This window comes from Lampetra planeri, chromosome 51 (assembly GCF_965212315.1).
Source record: "Lampetra planeri chromosome 51, kcLamPlan1.2.h2, whole genome shotgun sequence".
Taxonomy (NCBI): Eukaryota; Metazoa; Chordata; class Hyperoartia; order Petromyzontiformes; family Petromyzontidae; genus Lampetra; species Lampetra planeri.
This window is the reverse complement of record NC_136157.1, coordinates 3476706-3495441: the sequence shown is the minus strand read 5'-3', so window position 1 is coordinate 3495441 and position 18736 is coordinate 3476706. Positions and strand designations below refer to the sequence as shown.

At 50.7% G+C, this 18736-nt stretch overlaps 1 protein-coding gene across 1 annotated transcript in view; it reads left to right on the top strand.

Annotated features, from left to right (window-relative positions):
- LOC144734426 (guanine nucleotide exchange factor DBS-like) overlaps positions 1 to 18736 on the top strand; it is a 209555-nt gene that overhangs the window by 97804 nt on the left and 93015 nt on the right. The window contains exons 12-15 of the mRNA XM_078616610.1: positions 1798 to 1977; positions 3369 to 3528; positions 13352 to 13443; positions 13989 to 14077. Coding sequence (XP_078472736.1) covers positions 1798 to 1977; positions 3369 to 3528; positions 13352 to 13443; positions 13989 to 14077 — 521 coding nt within the window. The remainder of the gene's footprint in view (positions 1 to 1797; positions 1978 to 3368; positions 3529 to 13351; positions 13444 to 13988; positions 14078 to 18736) is intronic.

Here is an 18736-nt window from a genome sequence, read left to right as displayed (position 1 = left end):
TATAGATTCTAAATCTGGAGAGAGAACAAATCGTAGAAAAGTCCATGCGGCCACAAGGAGAACATGCAAACTCCAAATATATTCAACTATAAACTATTTTTTATCGTAACAGCTAAGGCCCACTGAGTTGCGTAGCTCTTTTTTCAGAAGCGACCCGGTCACCACAAATTACGGCTCGATCAATCGGCTTACCATCGTGTGAAAATAAATGGCAGGAGAATACTCTAAATGCATGTTGATTCTAAATGTGGAGGAGAAAAACCGAAGGACCCGGACAAAAAAATCAACACGACCACTTCAAATATATCCAGGCATCAGGGTCGGGATCAAACCCACGACCACCTGTATACCAAGCGAGGTAGTTACCAAATCGCCACCGCGTGGATTATGCAACGCTGTCCAACATGTGTAGTACTGGTAGTAACCTCCTGGTTACACCAGCCCACACAGGATTATTCTGTCCATCGTGCATCCAAAAATAGGAGGGGTGGGGCTGGGTGGAGAGGGGAGGTTGGGGAGGGACTGGGTGGGGAGGGAGGGGATGGTGGGGAGGGGCTGGGTGGGGAGGGTGGAGAGGGGCTGGGTGGGGAGGGTGGGGAGGGGCTGGGTGGGGGGTGGGAGGGGTGGGGCTGGGTGGGGAGGGGCTGGTCACCCCCATGGTGCCCTTATAAAACTCAACGTTTAACCTACTCACGCCGGCTTGTGCCCGCCCTCACAGTTGGCATATTTGCAGAAATACACCACGCCGCCGTTGACCCTGGCCATTGACCGAGCAACCCAACGTTCCTACCAGCTCCCTCTGCAGGAATGTGTTTTAATTAGTAGTTGGAAGAACGATGGATAGCTGTCTGTGCAAAATGCATTTGTGAACTGGTGTCGCTGGTTTTCTCCATCGAAGCTCCCTAAGTGGAAAAAGTCAAACTCAGTACAAACGTTTTGTTCTGATTGGGTAATCTTAACGAGAGTCATCGTGCCTCCCTGCTACAAACAGGAAGCGCTATTTGCATTGAGGCATTTAATCTTAGGGAGCGTTAATAAACGCTGACGTGATGAATTAACTCGATGCAATTAAATCGACGAAATTTGTCCGGTCGATGAGAAGCAGAAAGGCCTGCCCACATATCAAAAGTCAGATTATTCGAGCTCAGATCTGAGAGGTTTCACTCGATAATTGGCATATAATATTAATTAATCGTAAATAACGATTTAACTGCTTGATCAAACAACTGATATGTATGTTTGTTGAAATTCTTTTGCACCGTACGTAGCCAACCGTGCTAATCGGAGGTGCGGGGGCAGGATAACAAACTAAACACAAAAAGCAGTTCTAAAGAAATGAGTTATCAATCTAGATTTAAAAGTACATAACTCCAGTGGCTTCCTAATATTGAAAGGAAGAGCGTTCCGGACAGCCGCAGAAGCGCATTTGAGAGTGCACGATGTGGTGACCATCTTTGTTCGATCGCCAGTCTAAAGCCGCTGCGAGGATGACTAAAATGTTTGCTCCTTGACGAGATCAGCAAGGCATTGTGGTTAATCTGTGACAAGTGTAATGTGTTGGGGGTCACACGGGGGACACAGACCACGCCCATAGAAATAATTAAAGAAGGGCATTGGCAAGGAAGGTGTAAAAAGGGAGACAGGGAATTGGGGGAAAACCCCAAGAAGATGGACATTGGCCAGAAAATACACTGATTGAATGAACCACCGATTGAATGACGGACTCACTCATTGATGAGCTCACTGCTCGACCGATGGACCTGTCTAACCGGGCCGCCCCACCTCTACGCGGCCCAGGCGATGGCGTGGTGCGAGCGGGGGGTGTACCTCCTCGCCTCGCAGCCCGTGGACCGCTGCCAGTCCCAGGAAGGGGCCGAGGCGGCCCTGGCCGAGATCCACGCCTTCCTCGAGTCGTCGCACGAACACCAGCTGGGCGACACGTCGCCCTTCGACGCCATCCTGACCTCCGACCTCTCCGTGAGTCCCGCACGGGGTCAGCGCGTGCCCGGCGCGTTTACTGCCCCGCCCCACCCCCACCACACCTCGCCCTATCCAACCCCCCCTGCCAATTTGCCCACCAACTCCTTAACGGTCAAGGAATGAAGTCTTTGTCGTGGTGAAAGATTGACAGAGGCGGCTGCGTGTCTCTCGAAGATTATGGGGTTGTTTGTGATGTCGAAAGTCGTGGGGATGTTGTCCTCGTGTGGGGATTGGCGCACAAGGTGTCCAGTGCCGGATTATCGTAGTCGCAAAAGTAGCTGCATATGCTACGGGCCCCGCACTTTCAACGGCCCCGCGTTAAATGCTCTCAAGCTATCAATTCCGGTTTGGTGATTCTGCACTTGCTCTATTACGAAAGTACTATGCCGCCTTCAACTTTTATGAACAACCGGGTGTTTAAGGTTAGCGATTTGTCATATTATATGGCTGTATAGCAAATGAAAAAACACAATTACTTTAATATGCAAGTAAAACATTTGGGTTTTATTATTTACATGTTTTTTTTTTATTTAGGGCCCCTTTATAACATACGCTACAGGCCCCGCACTAGCTTCATCCGGCACTGAAGGTGTCGCTGGTTCGATCTAATCTCCCGGTTAAAACAATGGCCAGGTCTGTCCAATGCACCCCACCTTCGCCCTCCTCCCACGAGTTGTGAGCGGTGGGGGTCAAGTGTGGGTATTCCTACCTCTTCCAAGGTGTTCTGGGCAAGCGTGGAAGGTTAAACCAAAGTATCCACCCAAGTGGCTCACCACAGCTGTCTCTGGCGGAGGCCCTTCTACCGACAGTGACGCGGGCAAACTATTTCAGGGCTGCACCTTTACCTTAACGGTTCCCGTGTTTAGTTTGTTGTCCTTCCCCGCAGTTCGCCGGTGTGCGGTGCGAGAGGAGTTCAACGTGCGTACAGAATAGCCTAACGCAGATACTGACTGTCAGCCTCATTAAGTGCCATTCTGAACGTAACAAGATGGAGTGCTTTTTTTGTAACCGCACACGTAGATGTTATTCTGAAATTCAAACCTGTAAACCCGATTCACAATCCTAATCCTGAATCTCATTCCAGATCCCCAAATCCCAATGAGTGTCCTGTGCCCCCCGCACCTCCAATTAGCACGGTTGGCTACGTACGATCGCGAAGGAAATTTAATGCACATGCACACACACGTGGGCGAGCCGACCTCAGCATTGGCCCCATTTGCTCCTGAACATATTGCCACGAGAAAGTTATAAAACAAAAACACGGCACACAGACGCTGACAAAAACGACGGCGTCCCAATGACAGTTTACGACAGTGACGACGACGAAGGTGAGCTCGATCGACTCGGCCGACGTTCTGCACCCCCCCCCCCCCAACCACCGTTTGCAGGAGCGCGTGGAGGTGCTCCACCGGAAGGTGACGGAGGTGAGGGACATGTTCGAGAAGCGGCGGCAGGGCCTGCGCAAGCTCGCCGCCAAGCAGGCGCGGCCGGTGCAGCACGTGGCGCCGCGGCCAGAGTCCCCGCGGCACTCGCCCAAGAGCTCGCAGGGTAAGCGGCAGCGCCGGCGATGCGAGGTAAAGGAGATGTCTCATCGCGTAAATGCTTACCCCGAGCTCTCAATACTCTGATAGTGCGCTGTCTTTGAGTTGCACCCCTTTTGGCGTCATCTGCTCCAACACCAATGGAGACTAGGCTCTAAGAAAAACTGTCTCAAGGACGGTGCATATCATTATCATCATCAGAGTTGTTTCTTTTTGTTTGTATTTTGACTGTTTGTGTTGTGGTTCTTGCAAACATGATGCCTTGTATACAGGTGTCAGTTTTTGTACCAGTTGAAAGGGTAAAAACCGATTACTATAAGGTTTCTTTTCTTTTCATTTTTCCTTTCTCGAGGCTACAAAACGCCAAGTGGCCGGCAACAGACGGCCCCATTGAGGACGTGGCGTTGCTCGACGAGTCAATGTCTTGCGTACATTTGAATCGCGGTCAGAGAATTCCACGGTGGAGGAGTGCGAGGGATGCATCGTATGAAGAGAAAGTGTTTCTGACCCGCAGTGTGTGGTTGTTGAACACCGTATGGACGAGATTAATCTATTACTGCTGGGTTTTTTTTTGTTTAGCAGGTAAGGCCCACTGAGCTATGTAGTAGCTCTCTTTCAGAAGCAACCTAGCCACAAATGTATGTATGTTGAACCTCTTTCGCACCACTGTACTTAGCCAACCGTGCCAATCGGAGGTGCTCCAGTGGCCTCCTAAAGTCGGAAGGAAGAGTGTTCCAGACGGCCGCTGAAGCGCATCTGAAAGCGTGCGATGCAGTTACCGTCATTGTTTGATGGCTAGCATCGAACAATGATAGCTCGACGAAGTGGCTTATCGCGTGGACATTTCTAACAGCTGGTTACTCTAAACGCACGTTGATCCGAAATGTGGAGGGGAAAACCGGAGGACCCGGAGAAAAATCCATGCGACCACAGGGAGAACATGCAAACTCCAAATATACAGGCGTCAGGGTCGGGATGAAACGCACGACCTGCATACCAGGCAGGAGAGTTAACATCTTGGCACCTTGGCGCCCTATATATATATATTTATCACACATATATATACCGTAAAGTGATGTCTCCATGCAAAGCATGCCAGTGAAGATTTCAATTAAAAAAAACTCTGACAATAATAAGAAAAATACCATTGGCTGATCAGTCTACTTCAGTGGTTGATTGTAAAGCTGTGCAAACAAAACATGGCTTCTTAATTTTTACTGAAAAGATTCGACTGCGCCTGCAATTCCTGATGTGGCTCGTGGGACGGCCTTTTAAAGTGCAGCGGGCGTTGACCCTCGTCCCCTCCTGATGTTTTATCGTATCCGAACGGAATTTTTATTTCGTCTCAACCTAGGCGCTCTACAAAGAATGAACAACGGTGCAACGTCGCGTGTGTGAAGGTAGTAACGGTGGAGACGAGGCGAATGAAATAGATGAGAGAGGAAGCGATGGGGGCGAATCTGTGATGATGCGTGAATTGGGTGAAAGCGAAATCAATGACAGTAAATGATGAGTGGAATAAATGGGGAATGAGTGATAGCCATATAAACACGTTCCTTCGGAGTGGGCAGGTTGGAACTTGGTTGGACAGCGCATTCGTGCACGACAGAAAGCTCGTGGTCACGTGACGCACTTCAACCAATCCGGGAGCGTACTACATGTTTGGGAGGGGCTATGCACGACAGACAAATAATCCCTGGTGGGCAGTGTGGAACTGTTGTTCCTACCTGTATAAGAATATGAAAAGGGAATAGTAACGGTGTTGGTGGTTATGAGGCAGAGATTAAGGGGGGGGGGGGGGGTCGTGAGATGAGCTAGAGAACAATAAGTGAGTTTTGAGTGAGGAGCGGAAACTTAGTGAGAAAAGGCTTAATGTGGAGTGGGAAGTTTGTTACAGTAAAGGGGGGGGGGGGGGAGACGAGTGTGGATTGAGCAATAGGCAGAGGCGTAGCTAGGGGGAGGCAGGGGGGTACATATGTCCCCAAGCGCCAAGGTAAAGGGGCGCCAAAATGAGGCTTACAATGTTACATTATAACTTATTGCGGCGGGCGCAGCAGCCTTAAACTACTGCACAAATCTACACCTCGACCTAAAAGTTTATATATCTCGCCACACACAGCCTACATGTCATGTAATTACATTTTGGTACGCGCGCCTATTAAGAACTTACATGGAAGAACGTCCCAAACAACAGACAGGCGCAGTCTTTCAGCCTTAGTCACTGGCCTGTTTTTTGGTGGCGGAAACTACGACGGCCTGAAACACGCTGGAGTGCACGATCAGAAGCTGTTAAAGCTATCTATGAAGGACTGGATGAACTAGTAGGGCTGTTAGACAAATTATCGGAGGACGTAACTATGATGCCTCAAACCAGAAGTGATGCAGAACAGTTACAGGCATGCGTATTAAATTTTAATTTCATAGTTGTATTACATTTCTGGAATGTCATTCTAGGAAAAATTGATCGTGTTCAGAAGCGGTTACAGGATCCTACTATGAATTTCAAGGAAGCAACAACTGATCTTGAATCTTTGGAGCATGAATTTGTCAAGCTTCGTGATGATTTGAGCCAAGTTGCTGTAGAAAACGCCAAAACAAGATGCACAGCCTGGGGGATCGATGTGGACAGAAGAAGATGCCAGGAGAACTGGCAAGAGATGCAGGACTTTCAGCAGAAGAAGAAATTGTGCGCGTTATGAAGAGCGTATTTTATCGACTTCAACTGGAGATGTCAACACGGTTTTTACGACTAAAAGACCTGAACACAAAATTTGGATTTCTGCTGGACGTCAAAACTCTTCTATCTGACACAGATGTCGATGCAATTCGTTGAAATTGCACAGATTTTGGAAATTTCTATGACATCGACATCAATGGCCATGAACTTTTCACAGAAATTGGAGAATGCAAAATGCTGCTCAGTAACCGGAATGAAGTTCTACCAGAAACTCCTTTGGATCTTCTTGGTTTTATTGTGTTTTATGCGAATTTCACTGCAAATTTTATTAACATTAGCAGTTTCAATTGCAAGCTGTGAGCGGTCGTTCAGCTTCAATGGGACAAGATCGTCTCAGCGATCTTGCTCTTCTTAGTGTTGAAAGAGAAACATTTGAAAAAACTGATTTTGATTACGTGATTGACCAGTTTGCGACAGTGAAATCAAGAAAAATTTATCTTTTGTAGAATGTCAACCAGTCTACGACCGTGACTGAGTGAGCCATGTAATATAATTTCTATAAATTTGCTTCTTTAAATACAATGTTTCATTAAAATTTAAATTGTTATTCCTTATTCGATGTAATAGGAAAATGTGATTAAACGGGGGGGGGCGCCAATTTTATAGTTTGTCCCTGGGCGCAAAATATCCTAGCTACGCCTCTGGCAATAGGAGGAGAAAGAGACAGCAAGCGGCTACTCCGAACCACCAAAGTTTCACCGCTCACCAGTGTCCAGTTGCGACTGATACCACAAGAAACCAACAGCGGCTCCTGTAACGCGACAGGGTACGGGCGGCCTTGTTTCGGAAGGAGATAGCCGTGGTGGTGGTTACCCGCGGCTCCAGCCGTTGTCAAGTTTGCGATACGAAATGAAGTGACGGAAATATTTGCAAAGTGTTTTTTTTCTTTTCGATTTGTATTTTCACGTGAGTCGACGTTGACCACGTGGAGGATGACGATGACTTCACACCACAGGACCAAAGTGATGAGACAAAATGAACTGGTCCGAATACGGTGATTTCATTATTAAAGACAGCAGTGCGCTGAGGAAGACCAATCGTGGTCATTAATCATACCTGGGTGGATTCCTGTCTGCCTGGGTGCAGCTACCGGTGATGCCACCGTGCACATTTGCATGATGACCTCACCCTCATCCCACAGTCTTGAGCCTGGCTCGTGCGTCACGGCACGTCACGGTGACGTCACGCCCACGTCACCCCCCCCCCTCCCCGTGGATCCCACGCAAGTGCAAGCTGGAGAGAGATAAAGGGAGGGAGGTGAGGGAGGGGGGTGAGGGAGGGAGGTGAGGGAGGGGGTGAGGGAGGGGGGGTGAGGGAGATGGAGAGAGGGAGGTGAGGGAGGGAGGTGAGGGAGGGGGGTGAGGGAGGTGAGGGAGGTGAGGGAGGGAGGTGAGGGAGGGGGTGAGGGAGATGGAGAGAGGGAGGTGAGGGAGGGAGGTGAGGGAGGGGGTGAGGGAGGTGAGGGAGGGGGTGAGGGAGATGGAGAGAGGGAGGTGAGGGAGGGAGGTGAGGGAGGGGGTGAGGGAGGTGAGGGAGGGAGGTGAGGGAGGGGGGTGAGGGAGGGAGGTGAGGGAGGGGGGTGAGGGAGGGGGGTGAGGGAGGGAGGTGAGGGAGGGGGTGAGGGAGGGGGGGTGAGGGAGGTGAGGGAGGGAGGTGAGGGAGGGAGGTGAGGGAGGGGGTGAGGGAGGTGAGGGAGGGAGGTGAGGGAGGGAGGTGAGGGAGGGGGGTGAGGGAGGTGAGGGAGGGAGGTGAGGTAGGGAGGTGAGGGAGGGGGTGAGGGAGATGGAGAGAGGGGGATGAGGGAGGGAGGTGAGGGAGGGGGGTGAGGGAGGTGAGGGAGGGAGGTGAGGGAGATGGAGAGAGGGAGGTGAGGGAGGGGGGTGAGGGAGGTGAGGGAGGGAGGTGAGGGAGGGGGGTGAGGGAGGGAGGTGAGGGAGGGGGTGAGGGAGGGGGGGTGAGGGAGATGGAGAGAGGGAGGTGAGGGAGGGAGGGGGGTGAGGGAGGTGAGGGAGGGGGGTGAGGGAGGTGAGGGAGGGAGGTGAGGGAGGGGGTGAGGGAGATGGAGAGAGGGAGGTGAGGGAGGGAGGTGAGGGAGGGGGTGAGGGAGGTGAGGGAGGGGGTGAGGGAGATGGAGAGAGGGAGGTGAGGGAGGGAGGTGAGGGAGGGGGTGAGGGAGGTGAGGGAGGGAGGTGAGGGAGGGGGGTGAGGGAGGGAGGTGAGGGAGGGGGGTGAGGGAGGGGGGTGAGGGAGGGAGGTGAGGGAGGGGGTGAGGGAGGGGGGTGAGGGAGGTGAGGGAGGGAGGTGAGGGAGGGAGGTGAGGGAGGGGGTGAGGGAGGTGAGGGAGGGAGGTGAGGGAGGGAGGTGAGGGAGGGGGGTGAGGGAGGTGAGGGAGGGAGGTGAGGTAGGGAGGTGAGGGAGGGGGTGAGGGAGATGGAGAGAGGGGGATGAGGGAGGGAGGTGAGGGAGGGGGGTGAGGGAGGTGAGGGAGGGAGGTGAGGGAGATGGAGAGAGGGAGGTGAGGGAGGGGGGTGAGGGAGGTGAGGGAGGGAGGTGAGGGAGGGGGGTGAGGGAGGGAGGTGAGGGAGGGAGGTGAGGGAGATGGAGAGAGGGGGGTGAGGGAGGGAGGTGAGGGAGGGGGGTGAGGGAGGTGAGGGAGGGGGGTGAGGGAGGGAGGTGAGGGAGGGGGTGAGGGAGATGGAGAGAGGGGGGTGAGGGAGGGAGGTGAGGGAGGGGGGTGAGGGAGGTGAGGGAGGGTGGTGAGGGAGATGGAGAGAGGGAGGTGAGGGAGGGGGGTGAGGGAGGTGAGGGAGGGAGGTGAGGGAGGGGGGGTGAGGGAGGGAGGTGAGGGAGGGAGGTGAGGGAGGGAGGTGAGATAGATAGAGAGAGGGAGGTCAGAGAGGGAGATAGAAAGGAGATGGAGAGAGGTGAGGGAGGGAGATGAATGTAGGTCAGGGAGGGAATGGGTGGGTAGAGAGTGAAAGGACATGGAACAGAGATTCAGTTTTTTTTTCAGTTTTCATCTAATTGGTATGGCCCTGTGAGCCATTCGGCTCTTGAATCGGGTGCAACCGCAACACACAAAAACACTAACAAGAATACATCTTCAAGGGACTACGCGTAAACAGAAACATCTAGGAAAAAAGATGAAAGAGAGAGAGAGCAAAGTTATAAAAAAAAAAATTACGAAATGATGAACGAAGCAAAGTGCCGACTACACCGAGCATCTTCTTGTTTCCACTGATCGTTAAAAAAAATAGCAAAACGGGTAGAGGAGAGAGGAGGATGAGGGAAAGTGACAAACGGTGGGAGAGAGGATTAGGAAGAGGCAAGGGAAATTGAGATGACAGAGAGAGAGGTGTGAATTACGATAGCGAGGGTGAGAGGCGAGAGAGAGAGGCAGCAGGAAAGTTGGTGAGATACTGTGGAGTGAGTAGAGGGAACAGTGGAATTGAGAAACAAAGACAAAGTGGGAAATTTCAGATATATTGGGATTATACAGTACAGAGAAGGAAAGAGAAAGAGCTACAAAAAGGATTAAAGTTTTGCTGGCTGACTGGGAACAGCAGAACAAAAACTAAAACTATTTAAATGTTCTTGGTTCTTTCGGTAAAGTCACGTAGAAGGGAAGTAATAAAATAATAAAAATAAAACATAATAAAATTATTCTCACGACGTTTCGGCCACAACGCAAGCAGGTGAAAACCAGGTCCGTCGAGGCGACAGAGTCTGAATGAAACAGCACACGAGCTTGGAGCATATATATAAGCTGGGCGCCTTGACGAAGGAATTTGCATATCAAGAGGAATTTAGCATATTTATGGGAAATGCAGGAATGTGATTAGTACTACATATGCATGTGCATTATGCAGGATTAACAGCATCAAAGGGAGCTGCAGTTGCTGCTGCTGCTGCTGCTGCTGCAGTTGCTGCTGCTGCAGTTGCTGCTGCTGCAGTTTCTGCTGCTGCTGCAGTTTCTGCTGCTGCTGCAGTTGCTGCCTTATCCATTTTAATATAACACTATGTATTATTCTACCCACCCTAATGTGTATCAGGCTGCTATATATTTACTATACAATTACGACACCATACATTACTCTGCACACTGCACTGCAGCAGCAGCAACTGCAGCAGCAGCAGCAGCAACTGCAGCAGCAGCAGCAACTGCAGCAGCAGCAGCAGCAACTGCAGCTCCCTTTGATGCTGTTAATCCTGCATAATGCACATGCATATGTAGTACTAATCACATTCCTGCATTTCCCATAAATATGCTAAATTCCTCTTGATATGCAAATTCCTTCGTCAAGGCGCCCAGCTTATATATATGCTCCAAGCTCGTGTGCTGTTTCATGCAGACTCTGTCGCCTCGACGGACCTGGTTTTCACCTGAGGACGGCTGCTTGCGTTGTGGCCGAAACGTCGTGAGAATAATTTTATTATGTTTTATTTTTATTATTTTATTACTTCCCTTCTACGTGACTTTACCGAAAGAACCAAGAAGATGAATCCCTGCAGTCACGAAAGCTTTAAATCGAAATTTATTTAAATGTTACCAGGTAAGGCCCACTGAGCTACGTTGCTATTTTTCAGAAGCGACCTTGCCACGGATGATAGCTCAACGAAGTGGCTTATCACGTGGAAATGTATAGCAGTCGAATACTCTAAATGCATGTTCCTAAATGTGGAGGGAAAAACCAGAGGACCCGGAGAGAGAGAGAGACACGCAAACTCCAAATATACAGCAGGCGTCAGGGGTCGGGATCGAACCCGCCACCTCCTGTATACCAGGCGAGGTAGTTAACATTTTGCCACGAGCAAACTCCAAATATGCAGCAGGTGTCTGGGGTCGGGATCGAACCCACGACCTCTTGCGTACCAGGCGAGGGAGTTAACATCTCCCATCGGGGTTAGGGATCGAACCCACGACCTCCTGCGTACCAGGCGAGGGAGTTAACATCTCCCGTCGGGGTTAGGGATCGAACCCACGACTTTTTGCGTACCAGGCGAGGGAGCTAACGTCTCGCCACCGCGGCACCCAGAAGTGATGGGCGGTCACGTCAAAGGACGTGCGGGTTGATCGTGAATACCGAACGCATTTGTGTGACACCGAATCGGCAGTTGTTCACAAGCACAAAGAACGACATTTGACAAATAAAACACTGCCCTACAGAAACGGCCGTGGTGGCCTTTCTGCCTGTTTGCTAAGAATATCTATTGCCTGACACATCATCTGTTGTGTGTATGAAGATATTTACTCAGTTCACTCATTGGATGGCCTCGTGATACGTGGGGGGGGGGGGGGTCGGGGAAATTGCGCTCCCCGCCACTTGACGATGCAAACACATTCCTGCGGAGGGAGCTGGTAGGAACGTTGGGTTGCTCGGTCAATGGCCAGGGTCAACGGCCGCGTGGTGTACAGTATTCCGCAAATATGGCCGACTGTGAGTAGGTTAAACGTTGAGTTTTATAAGGGCACCACGGGGTGATCAGCCCTACCCTCCCCAGCCCCTCCCCACCCTCCCCTCTCCACCCAGCCCCACCCCTCCCATTTTTGGATGCACGACGGACGGACACAATAATCCCCTGTGGGCTGGTGGGACCAGGTGGTTCCTACCAGTATAACCGAGGCTACAATGTCGTCATCTCTAAGTGGGCTCGAATGATGAAATGAAATCCGCAAACCGAGGCTTGTTTGACCGCAAATTTGTTTGTGAAAAAGTACGGAGGCTTTCCATCGTCAATTCATCGATTCGTTTGTTTAAAAAAAAACACTGCCTGCCACTTTGTGGCAAGCCGGGAGTGGTTTGGCACGGGGGGCATCTGTGCAGGATGGTTCTGTGCCGTGCCCCCACACGAAGCCAAATAAACACACACCAACAAAAACAAATTAAATTGGCCAAACATCCCAATGCAGTGTCCCTCAACAGATTATTGAGAGTCGGAGGTCCTTTGCAGGGTAAACATATGAGCATATTTGAAATGTTTGCATCGCTGCACCGCCCAGCACACACACGGGATGGCTTTCAGTGACGATACATGCGTGTGTGTGTGCGTGTGTGCGGAGCTACTCACAAACAGCACTTGCCCCAAGATTCTGTTGAGGCTGTACGGGGATCTTTGTTTGGGGTGGGTGGTGGGGGACTGAACTCCAGAGGGGGCCCAGAAATACACACGCGATCACGTGATGATGATGATGATAACAATAGTGAAAATAGGTCAATAGCTCACAAAAACAGCTTCGTAGCTCATCGGATTCCTCCAGTCTAAATAAAGTTTGTGATTCTCTGTAATAATGTCACGGTGATGTTAGTTCATGCTGACACCTGTGCCTCACAGCAAATAAGGGCCTGGGTTTCGATATCCCGCCTTGCACACCTTTCTGTGCGGGGTTTGTATATTCTCCCCATGTTCTGTGTGGGTTTCATCTGGGTCCTCCGGTTCCTTCGCAACGCTGAAACAAAACCATGCCATCGTCGCTGGCATTGGGACAAACATCCCAATGCTGAAGAATGACCTTCAAAGTTCTCAATTGAGATCACGTGCAGAAACATCTCCCTCCTGACATATAATGAGAGTACAGTAAAACCTTGGATTGCGAGCATAATTCGTTCGGGAAACGTGCTTGTAATCCAAAGCACTCGTATATCAAAGCACTCGTACATCAGTTGTGATCACGTGACGCTGGGCAGACAAAGCGTAAACACGTACTACTCGTATTGCAAGACCTCGCGCGTTTATCAAATTAATATTTACTTAAATTTTTTGCTCGTCTTGCAAAACACTCGCAGACCAAGTTACTCGCAATCTAAGGTTTTACTGTATTGACTTGACTAGATACATCCGATGAGCGATGACGCTCATCCAGTCAGGGCGGGTCAGTGAGTTACTGCGAACGCTTGGCAGGACCCTCCCGAACATGAGTCGTGATACCTACTGAGGCGTTCCTGGCTAATTATCCTGTACGGTGATGCTGATGGCGATGACGATGGTCATGCTGAAAATGATGACAAAAATTATCTTAATGAGGGTGACGACGATGACTGTAATGATCCTGATGATGATGACGATGATGACTATACGGCTTGTGCCTTCTAAGGTGCTGTAAGGAGAGGTGTGGACAAGCAGGCGTGCGCTGAGACGGACCCCGCCAAAAAGAAAGGCCTCAAAAAGATGAAAAGCACACCAAAGGTGAGAACTTTGGATGGACGGACAGGCCCACAACTCCCTGCCATCGTCGCAAATGCTCTTGCCATGTAATTAAACGGCTGTGCATCCCAGCATTCGATCCTTTGACAAATGTATCCTCGCTCGTGGCAATACGTTCGGAAGCAAAGTGCCAATGTTGAGGTCTGCTGGCCACGAGAGTAATTCTGGAGAGAGTTTGTGCAGCGTTGCTGTTCCTCATCCATTGAAAAATCGCAGACTGAATGTATGTATATCTATGGGACATTTTTTGCCGGTATAAAAATTATGAGAAGTAAGCAAGGTATCTATTTGGTGTTTTAACACCTCTTTCATTGCCAGAAAGAGTGGAAACCTATTCTCATTTTTTCAGAACGAATGTATGCACGTTGAACTTCTTTCGCACCGCACGTAGCCAACCGTGCTAATCGGAGGTGCGTGACAGTCATTCATTCGACGTCTAGAGATCCAGGGGGCAAGGAAGTGATGTCCGCGTCCAATTTCTGCTCCCTCCCCGTGAACGCTCCGCGTCGAACGATCGCCGGGCCCAGATCGAGGTGGTGCACGACGAGAGCCAGGGCGGCTCGCCGATGGCGGTGGCGGGCAGCGACAGCGAGGAGAACACCGTGACGCGCAGACGGTGAGTTCCCCCCCGACGGTCGTGCCCCTCCCCGCTACCACCACATCACCCCCCCCCCCCACCTCGCCGGAGATGGACAGCGACGGCCGGGGACGAGCGGAACGCAGGTGAGTGAGCGCCGATCTCCCCCACCCCCCCCCCCCCCCGAGTCTCTTGACGGCTGACGGCAGCGGAAGAATGGCCTGTCGACCGCGAACGGGACCCGAGTGAGCTTGTTCAGACCACGGCTTTCGTGCGAACCGCCGTCATCGCCCTGCGGTCAGCGCCAGTTCATGAGCTGCTCCACCACCCCCCACACCCCACATCCGCCCCCCCCCCCCCGCCGTTTCGTGGGGGGATAAAGTTCGCGAGCCGACAGAAACCACCCGCGGTTGGGCAGCGGTGCGCGAGCGTGGATCGTAGCGCTCCGCCGCATTCATCGGCAACTCTGCAGCGCACAACAGAGGAAATGTACTCAGCCGAATGATGATGCGTCGTGGGGCGGTGGGTCTTCTTCGGAGCAGGCGTCCGCTGAATATGTGGTGGCGTTTTCCTCTGCGGTTCTGGCGAAGCGCTAGAATGTATTATTCTATGGTTCTTTCGGTAAAGTCACGTAGATAGAAAATAAAAATAATAAAAATATCAAGAAACTAAAAACTCACGACGTTTCGATCGCAACACAAGCGGTCGTCATCAAAACTCACGAGAAAAAAAAGGGCCCTTTTTCCTCTCCGCCTGATGACGACCGCTTGTGTTGCGATGGAAACGTCGCGAGTTAAAAAAAAATTGTATTTTTTTATTATTTTATTTTCTATCTACTTGACTTTACCGAAATAACCATAGAATATGAATCCCTGCAGTAACGAAAGTAAAATGTGTACATGATACTGCGATAGTTGCGTGGGCGGGAGGGGGGTGCAGTAACGGGGCGGTAGTTAGCGCACTGCGCCGCGTACCACAGACAGCCGAGTTCGAGTCCTGGCCACGGCTAACATCAGTGGGATATATCTGAGTTGGTTCCAACACACACACACGCAAAGACAAATAGCCCCCGTATAGTCTTAACACACTGTAGGGGCAAGTGCTGTTAGCGAGCACCTATGAAAGCCGGCAAGGTGCACGAGGGGGTGGGTGGACAGCACCACGCCCGGCCGCCTTTGTCTCCCCAGCGGCGATATTTGCACACCGCACCAGGTATTCATTTGAGGCTGAGTCGACCTAGGGGAGGCCCAGGACCGGTTCAAACACACACACACACCTTGCACCTCAGGGGTACATATTTACAACAACAACCGCCATTCCCCACTAAGTGGCGGTGACGTCATCACGACGCTTGTGCCAGGCCATGTGCACCCTGAGGCCACGTGAAGTGTCGAACATATTTACACACACACGCTCACACACAAAAACACAAACATACAATGCTTGAAACGTGCATGCAAATGTACCTTGAGGTTAATGGCTGTACACGATACGACAAACCAGACAAGGAACTTCACAAAGAATGAACAACGGCACAACACAACAACGCGTGTGTGAATGTAGCGGTGGAGGTGGGGCGAATGAAATGGAGGAGAGGAGGTAATGGGAGCAACTCTGATGATGGCAGGGATTGGGTGAAAGCGACATTGGTGACAGTAAATGATGACGAATGTATTGAATGAATGGGGAATGAGTGAGAGTGACGATTCATCGCCTTGTGGTACACAAATATCCCCTGTGTAGCTAAAGTGTTGTTAGCGAGTACCTATTAAGGCGTGCAAGGCGCAAGGGGGGAGTGGTGTGCCCAGGGCTTTGTCTCCACAGCGCTGATGTTTGTACCCTGCAGCAGGTACTCATTTAAGGTTGAGTCGACTTAGGGGAGGCCCACGACCAGTTCAGAGAGTTATCAGTGGTGTTGGCCCTGAGCGGGAAGTGAACTTAGGGCACTGAATTTGCATTTGTGTGTGTGCTAACCGCACAAACGGCCGTACTTTTGAATGTTATCGCAAATGTAGTAGAAAAACCACGTGCTTACAGATAAATATCTTTATTTTTCCTTGTTAAAAAAACAAACTTTACAACAAAATTAATTAATGTTCTTAGATCTCCACCATCTGTTTGCTTTTGTTTTGAATCCACAATCAGCACAGTTTCAAGTAAAGAATACAAAAATCTATAATTGAATCAACTTCGTGCAAAAATGTCATAATCCTCACGAATTGCAGCAGTCCAAAACCTCAAATCCACACAAGCCCTGTCACACAAACGCTTGCCGGCCAATGGCTGCCGCTAGGCCCCAAGCAAATCAGAGCAAAAGCTTAGGGGCCCCAAACAGCCCAAGGGGGGGGGGCCTCAGATTCATGAAAATATACGGGTGCATGAAAATTCCAGCTCGAAATTCGGGTCTTTATACACATTCAAAAGAAAAGCAAAGCTCGTCATTATAAAAAGACACTTGTTTAAGTGATTTCACCTAATTGATATAACAATTAAGCGATGTAGCTTGTACAGCTTGCACCCAATGTATGCTGAGTCCCCCACTCAGTGGTGGTGAGGTGGTGGTGGGTCCACCACCACCTCTCCACCACCCCCAATACGCCAACACCGCTGTGCACCACCGGTGATTTTCCTTTTCAGGCTTTGGCTTTCCATGCCCAGTGACTGCCAGTTACGAGGTCGCACTCACCGCATGCAAAGTGCTTGCCACAAATGAACCGCAATACCTCGCATATCTCATCAAGGAGCATGAACCATCATTACGCGAACTGCGGTCATCCTCGCAGCAGCAGCAGCGGCTTGTGAGTGGCTATCAAACAAAGAATGGTTACCGCATCGCGCGCTTTCAGATTCGCAACTGCGGCCGTCTGGAACGCTCTTCCTTCCGATATTAGGATGCCACTGGAGCTATGCACTCTTAAATCTGGATTGAAAACGAATTTCTTGGGGCATCTTTTCGTGTTTAGTCTGTTTCCCTTCCGCCCGTGCCTCCGATTAGCGCGGTTGCCTGCATACGGTGCGAAAGAAGTTCAACACGCGTAAATAAGTCTGCAATGACCAAAGTGTGAATCTCATGCATCGCATTTTTATTTGAAAACAACAACAACAAAATCTCTGAACTCAAACTATAACCTGATAACCACGTATCCTATTGCTAACCGACTGTGTCTCACACCTCAAATCCGTTGAAACAATATCCACGTCTTGAAATGCCTGTTCGGCTGCCAATTTCCCCCAACGGTTACACAAGAGCTGTGGAGAACGTGGAAGGTTTTACTGGTAGGAACCTCCTGGTTACACCAGCCCACAGGGGATTATTGTGTCCGTCCATCGTGCAGGGAGGGGCTGGGTGGGGAGGGAGGGGCTGGGTGGGGAGGGGAGGGTGGGGAGGGGCTGGGTGGGGAGGGTGGGTGGGGAGGGGAGGGTGGGGAGGTGCTGGGTGGGGAGGGTGGAGAGGGGCTGGGTGGGGAGGGTGGGGAGGGGCTGGGTGGGGAGGGTGGGGCTGGGTGGGGGGTGGGAGGGGTGGGGCTGGGTGGGGAGGGGCTGGTCACCCCGTGGTGCCCTTATTAAACTCAACGTTTAACCTACTCACGCCGGCTTGTGCCCGCCCTCACAGTCGGGCATATTTGCGGAATACACCACGCCGCCATTGACCCTGGCCATTGACCGAGCAACCCAACGTTCCTACCAGCTCCCTCCGCAGGAATGTGTTACAGTGTGAACCTTGGCCTGGCCACAGTTGAACAACGATCACTGTTCCAAGTTTTAGTTGTTTCTTGGGTAAAGCTGCACGAGTACAGGATCGTGTAAACAGTGGTTACCTTCTCTTACAGACAGAACAAAAACCATACGTTTTGCTCTACGCATAGCGCATATACATATATTAACACGTAGGCTTTCGCGACCAATATCATCCATAAGAGGTTGTTTTGGGTTTGATCTGGCTGTCGCCTGATGAAGCTAGTTGTAATTACTGGCGAAACGTCGTACTCAGATTGTAAATGTTGTGGCTTGGCTCTCCAACACACCGGCGTGCTGTACTCGTGACGAATTGGCACGTTCTGTTTACATGACAACCCTTACTAGTCGGCTGTGTCGGGTGGTGGCGAGTTTTAACGACACACATATATTTACGCGATTTAACCCAAAAAACCTCTTATGGACGAATATCATAATTTAACACCGGAAGATATATTGCGAGACATCGCATATCCGACCGTTACATTTCACCCGGACCAATTCACGGCCCACACCCATGATAGTATTTGTGCATGCTGTAGCAGTCATGTTCTACACATGTTCTATACATTTTCACATATATTCAACCTCTTCACATATCCGTCAATAGGCCTCAGTCTCCAGCGGGATGCATATGCGACACATTGTACAATTTAGCCTGCAAAGCACCGTGGGAGAAATTCTCAGCACCAAGCATATGCCCTCCCCCCCTCTCTCTCTTGGCAAAATAGGCACTGCATCCATCATGAGCGCCCCACTGGCCTAAACAATCAATACTCCAAGTGCTGCCTTGTTACATTGTGTGTCAACAGATCAGAGTGATGACCGAGTATTCGGGTTGGTACCTCTGGTATCATGTGAAGATGAATATCTCCGTATACCGTAAGAGGGTGAATAACTGCACGTGTATGCGCTGTGGTTTATTGTTGTTGTTCTTACACAATTGAACAACCAAAACAAGTT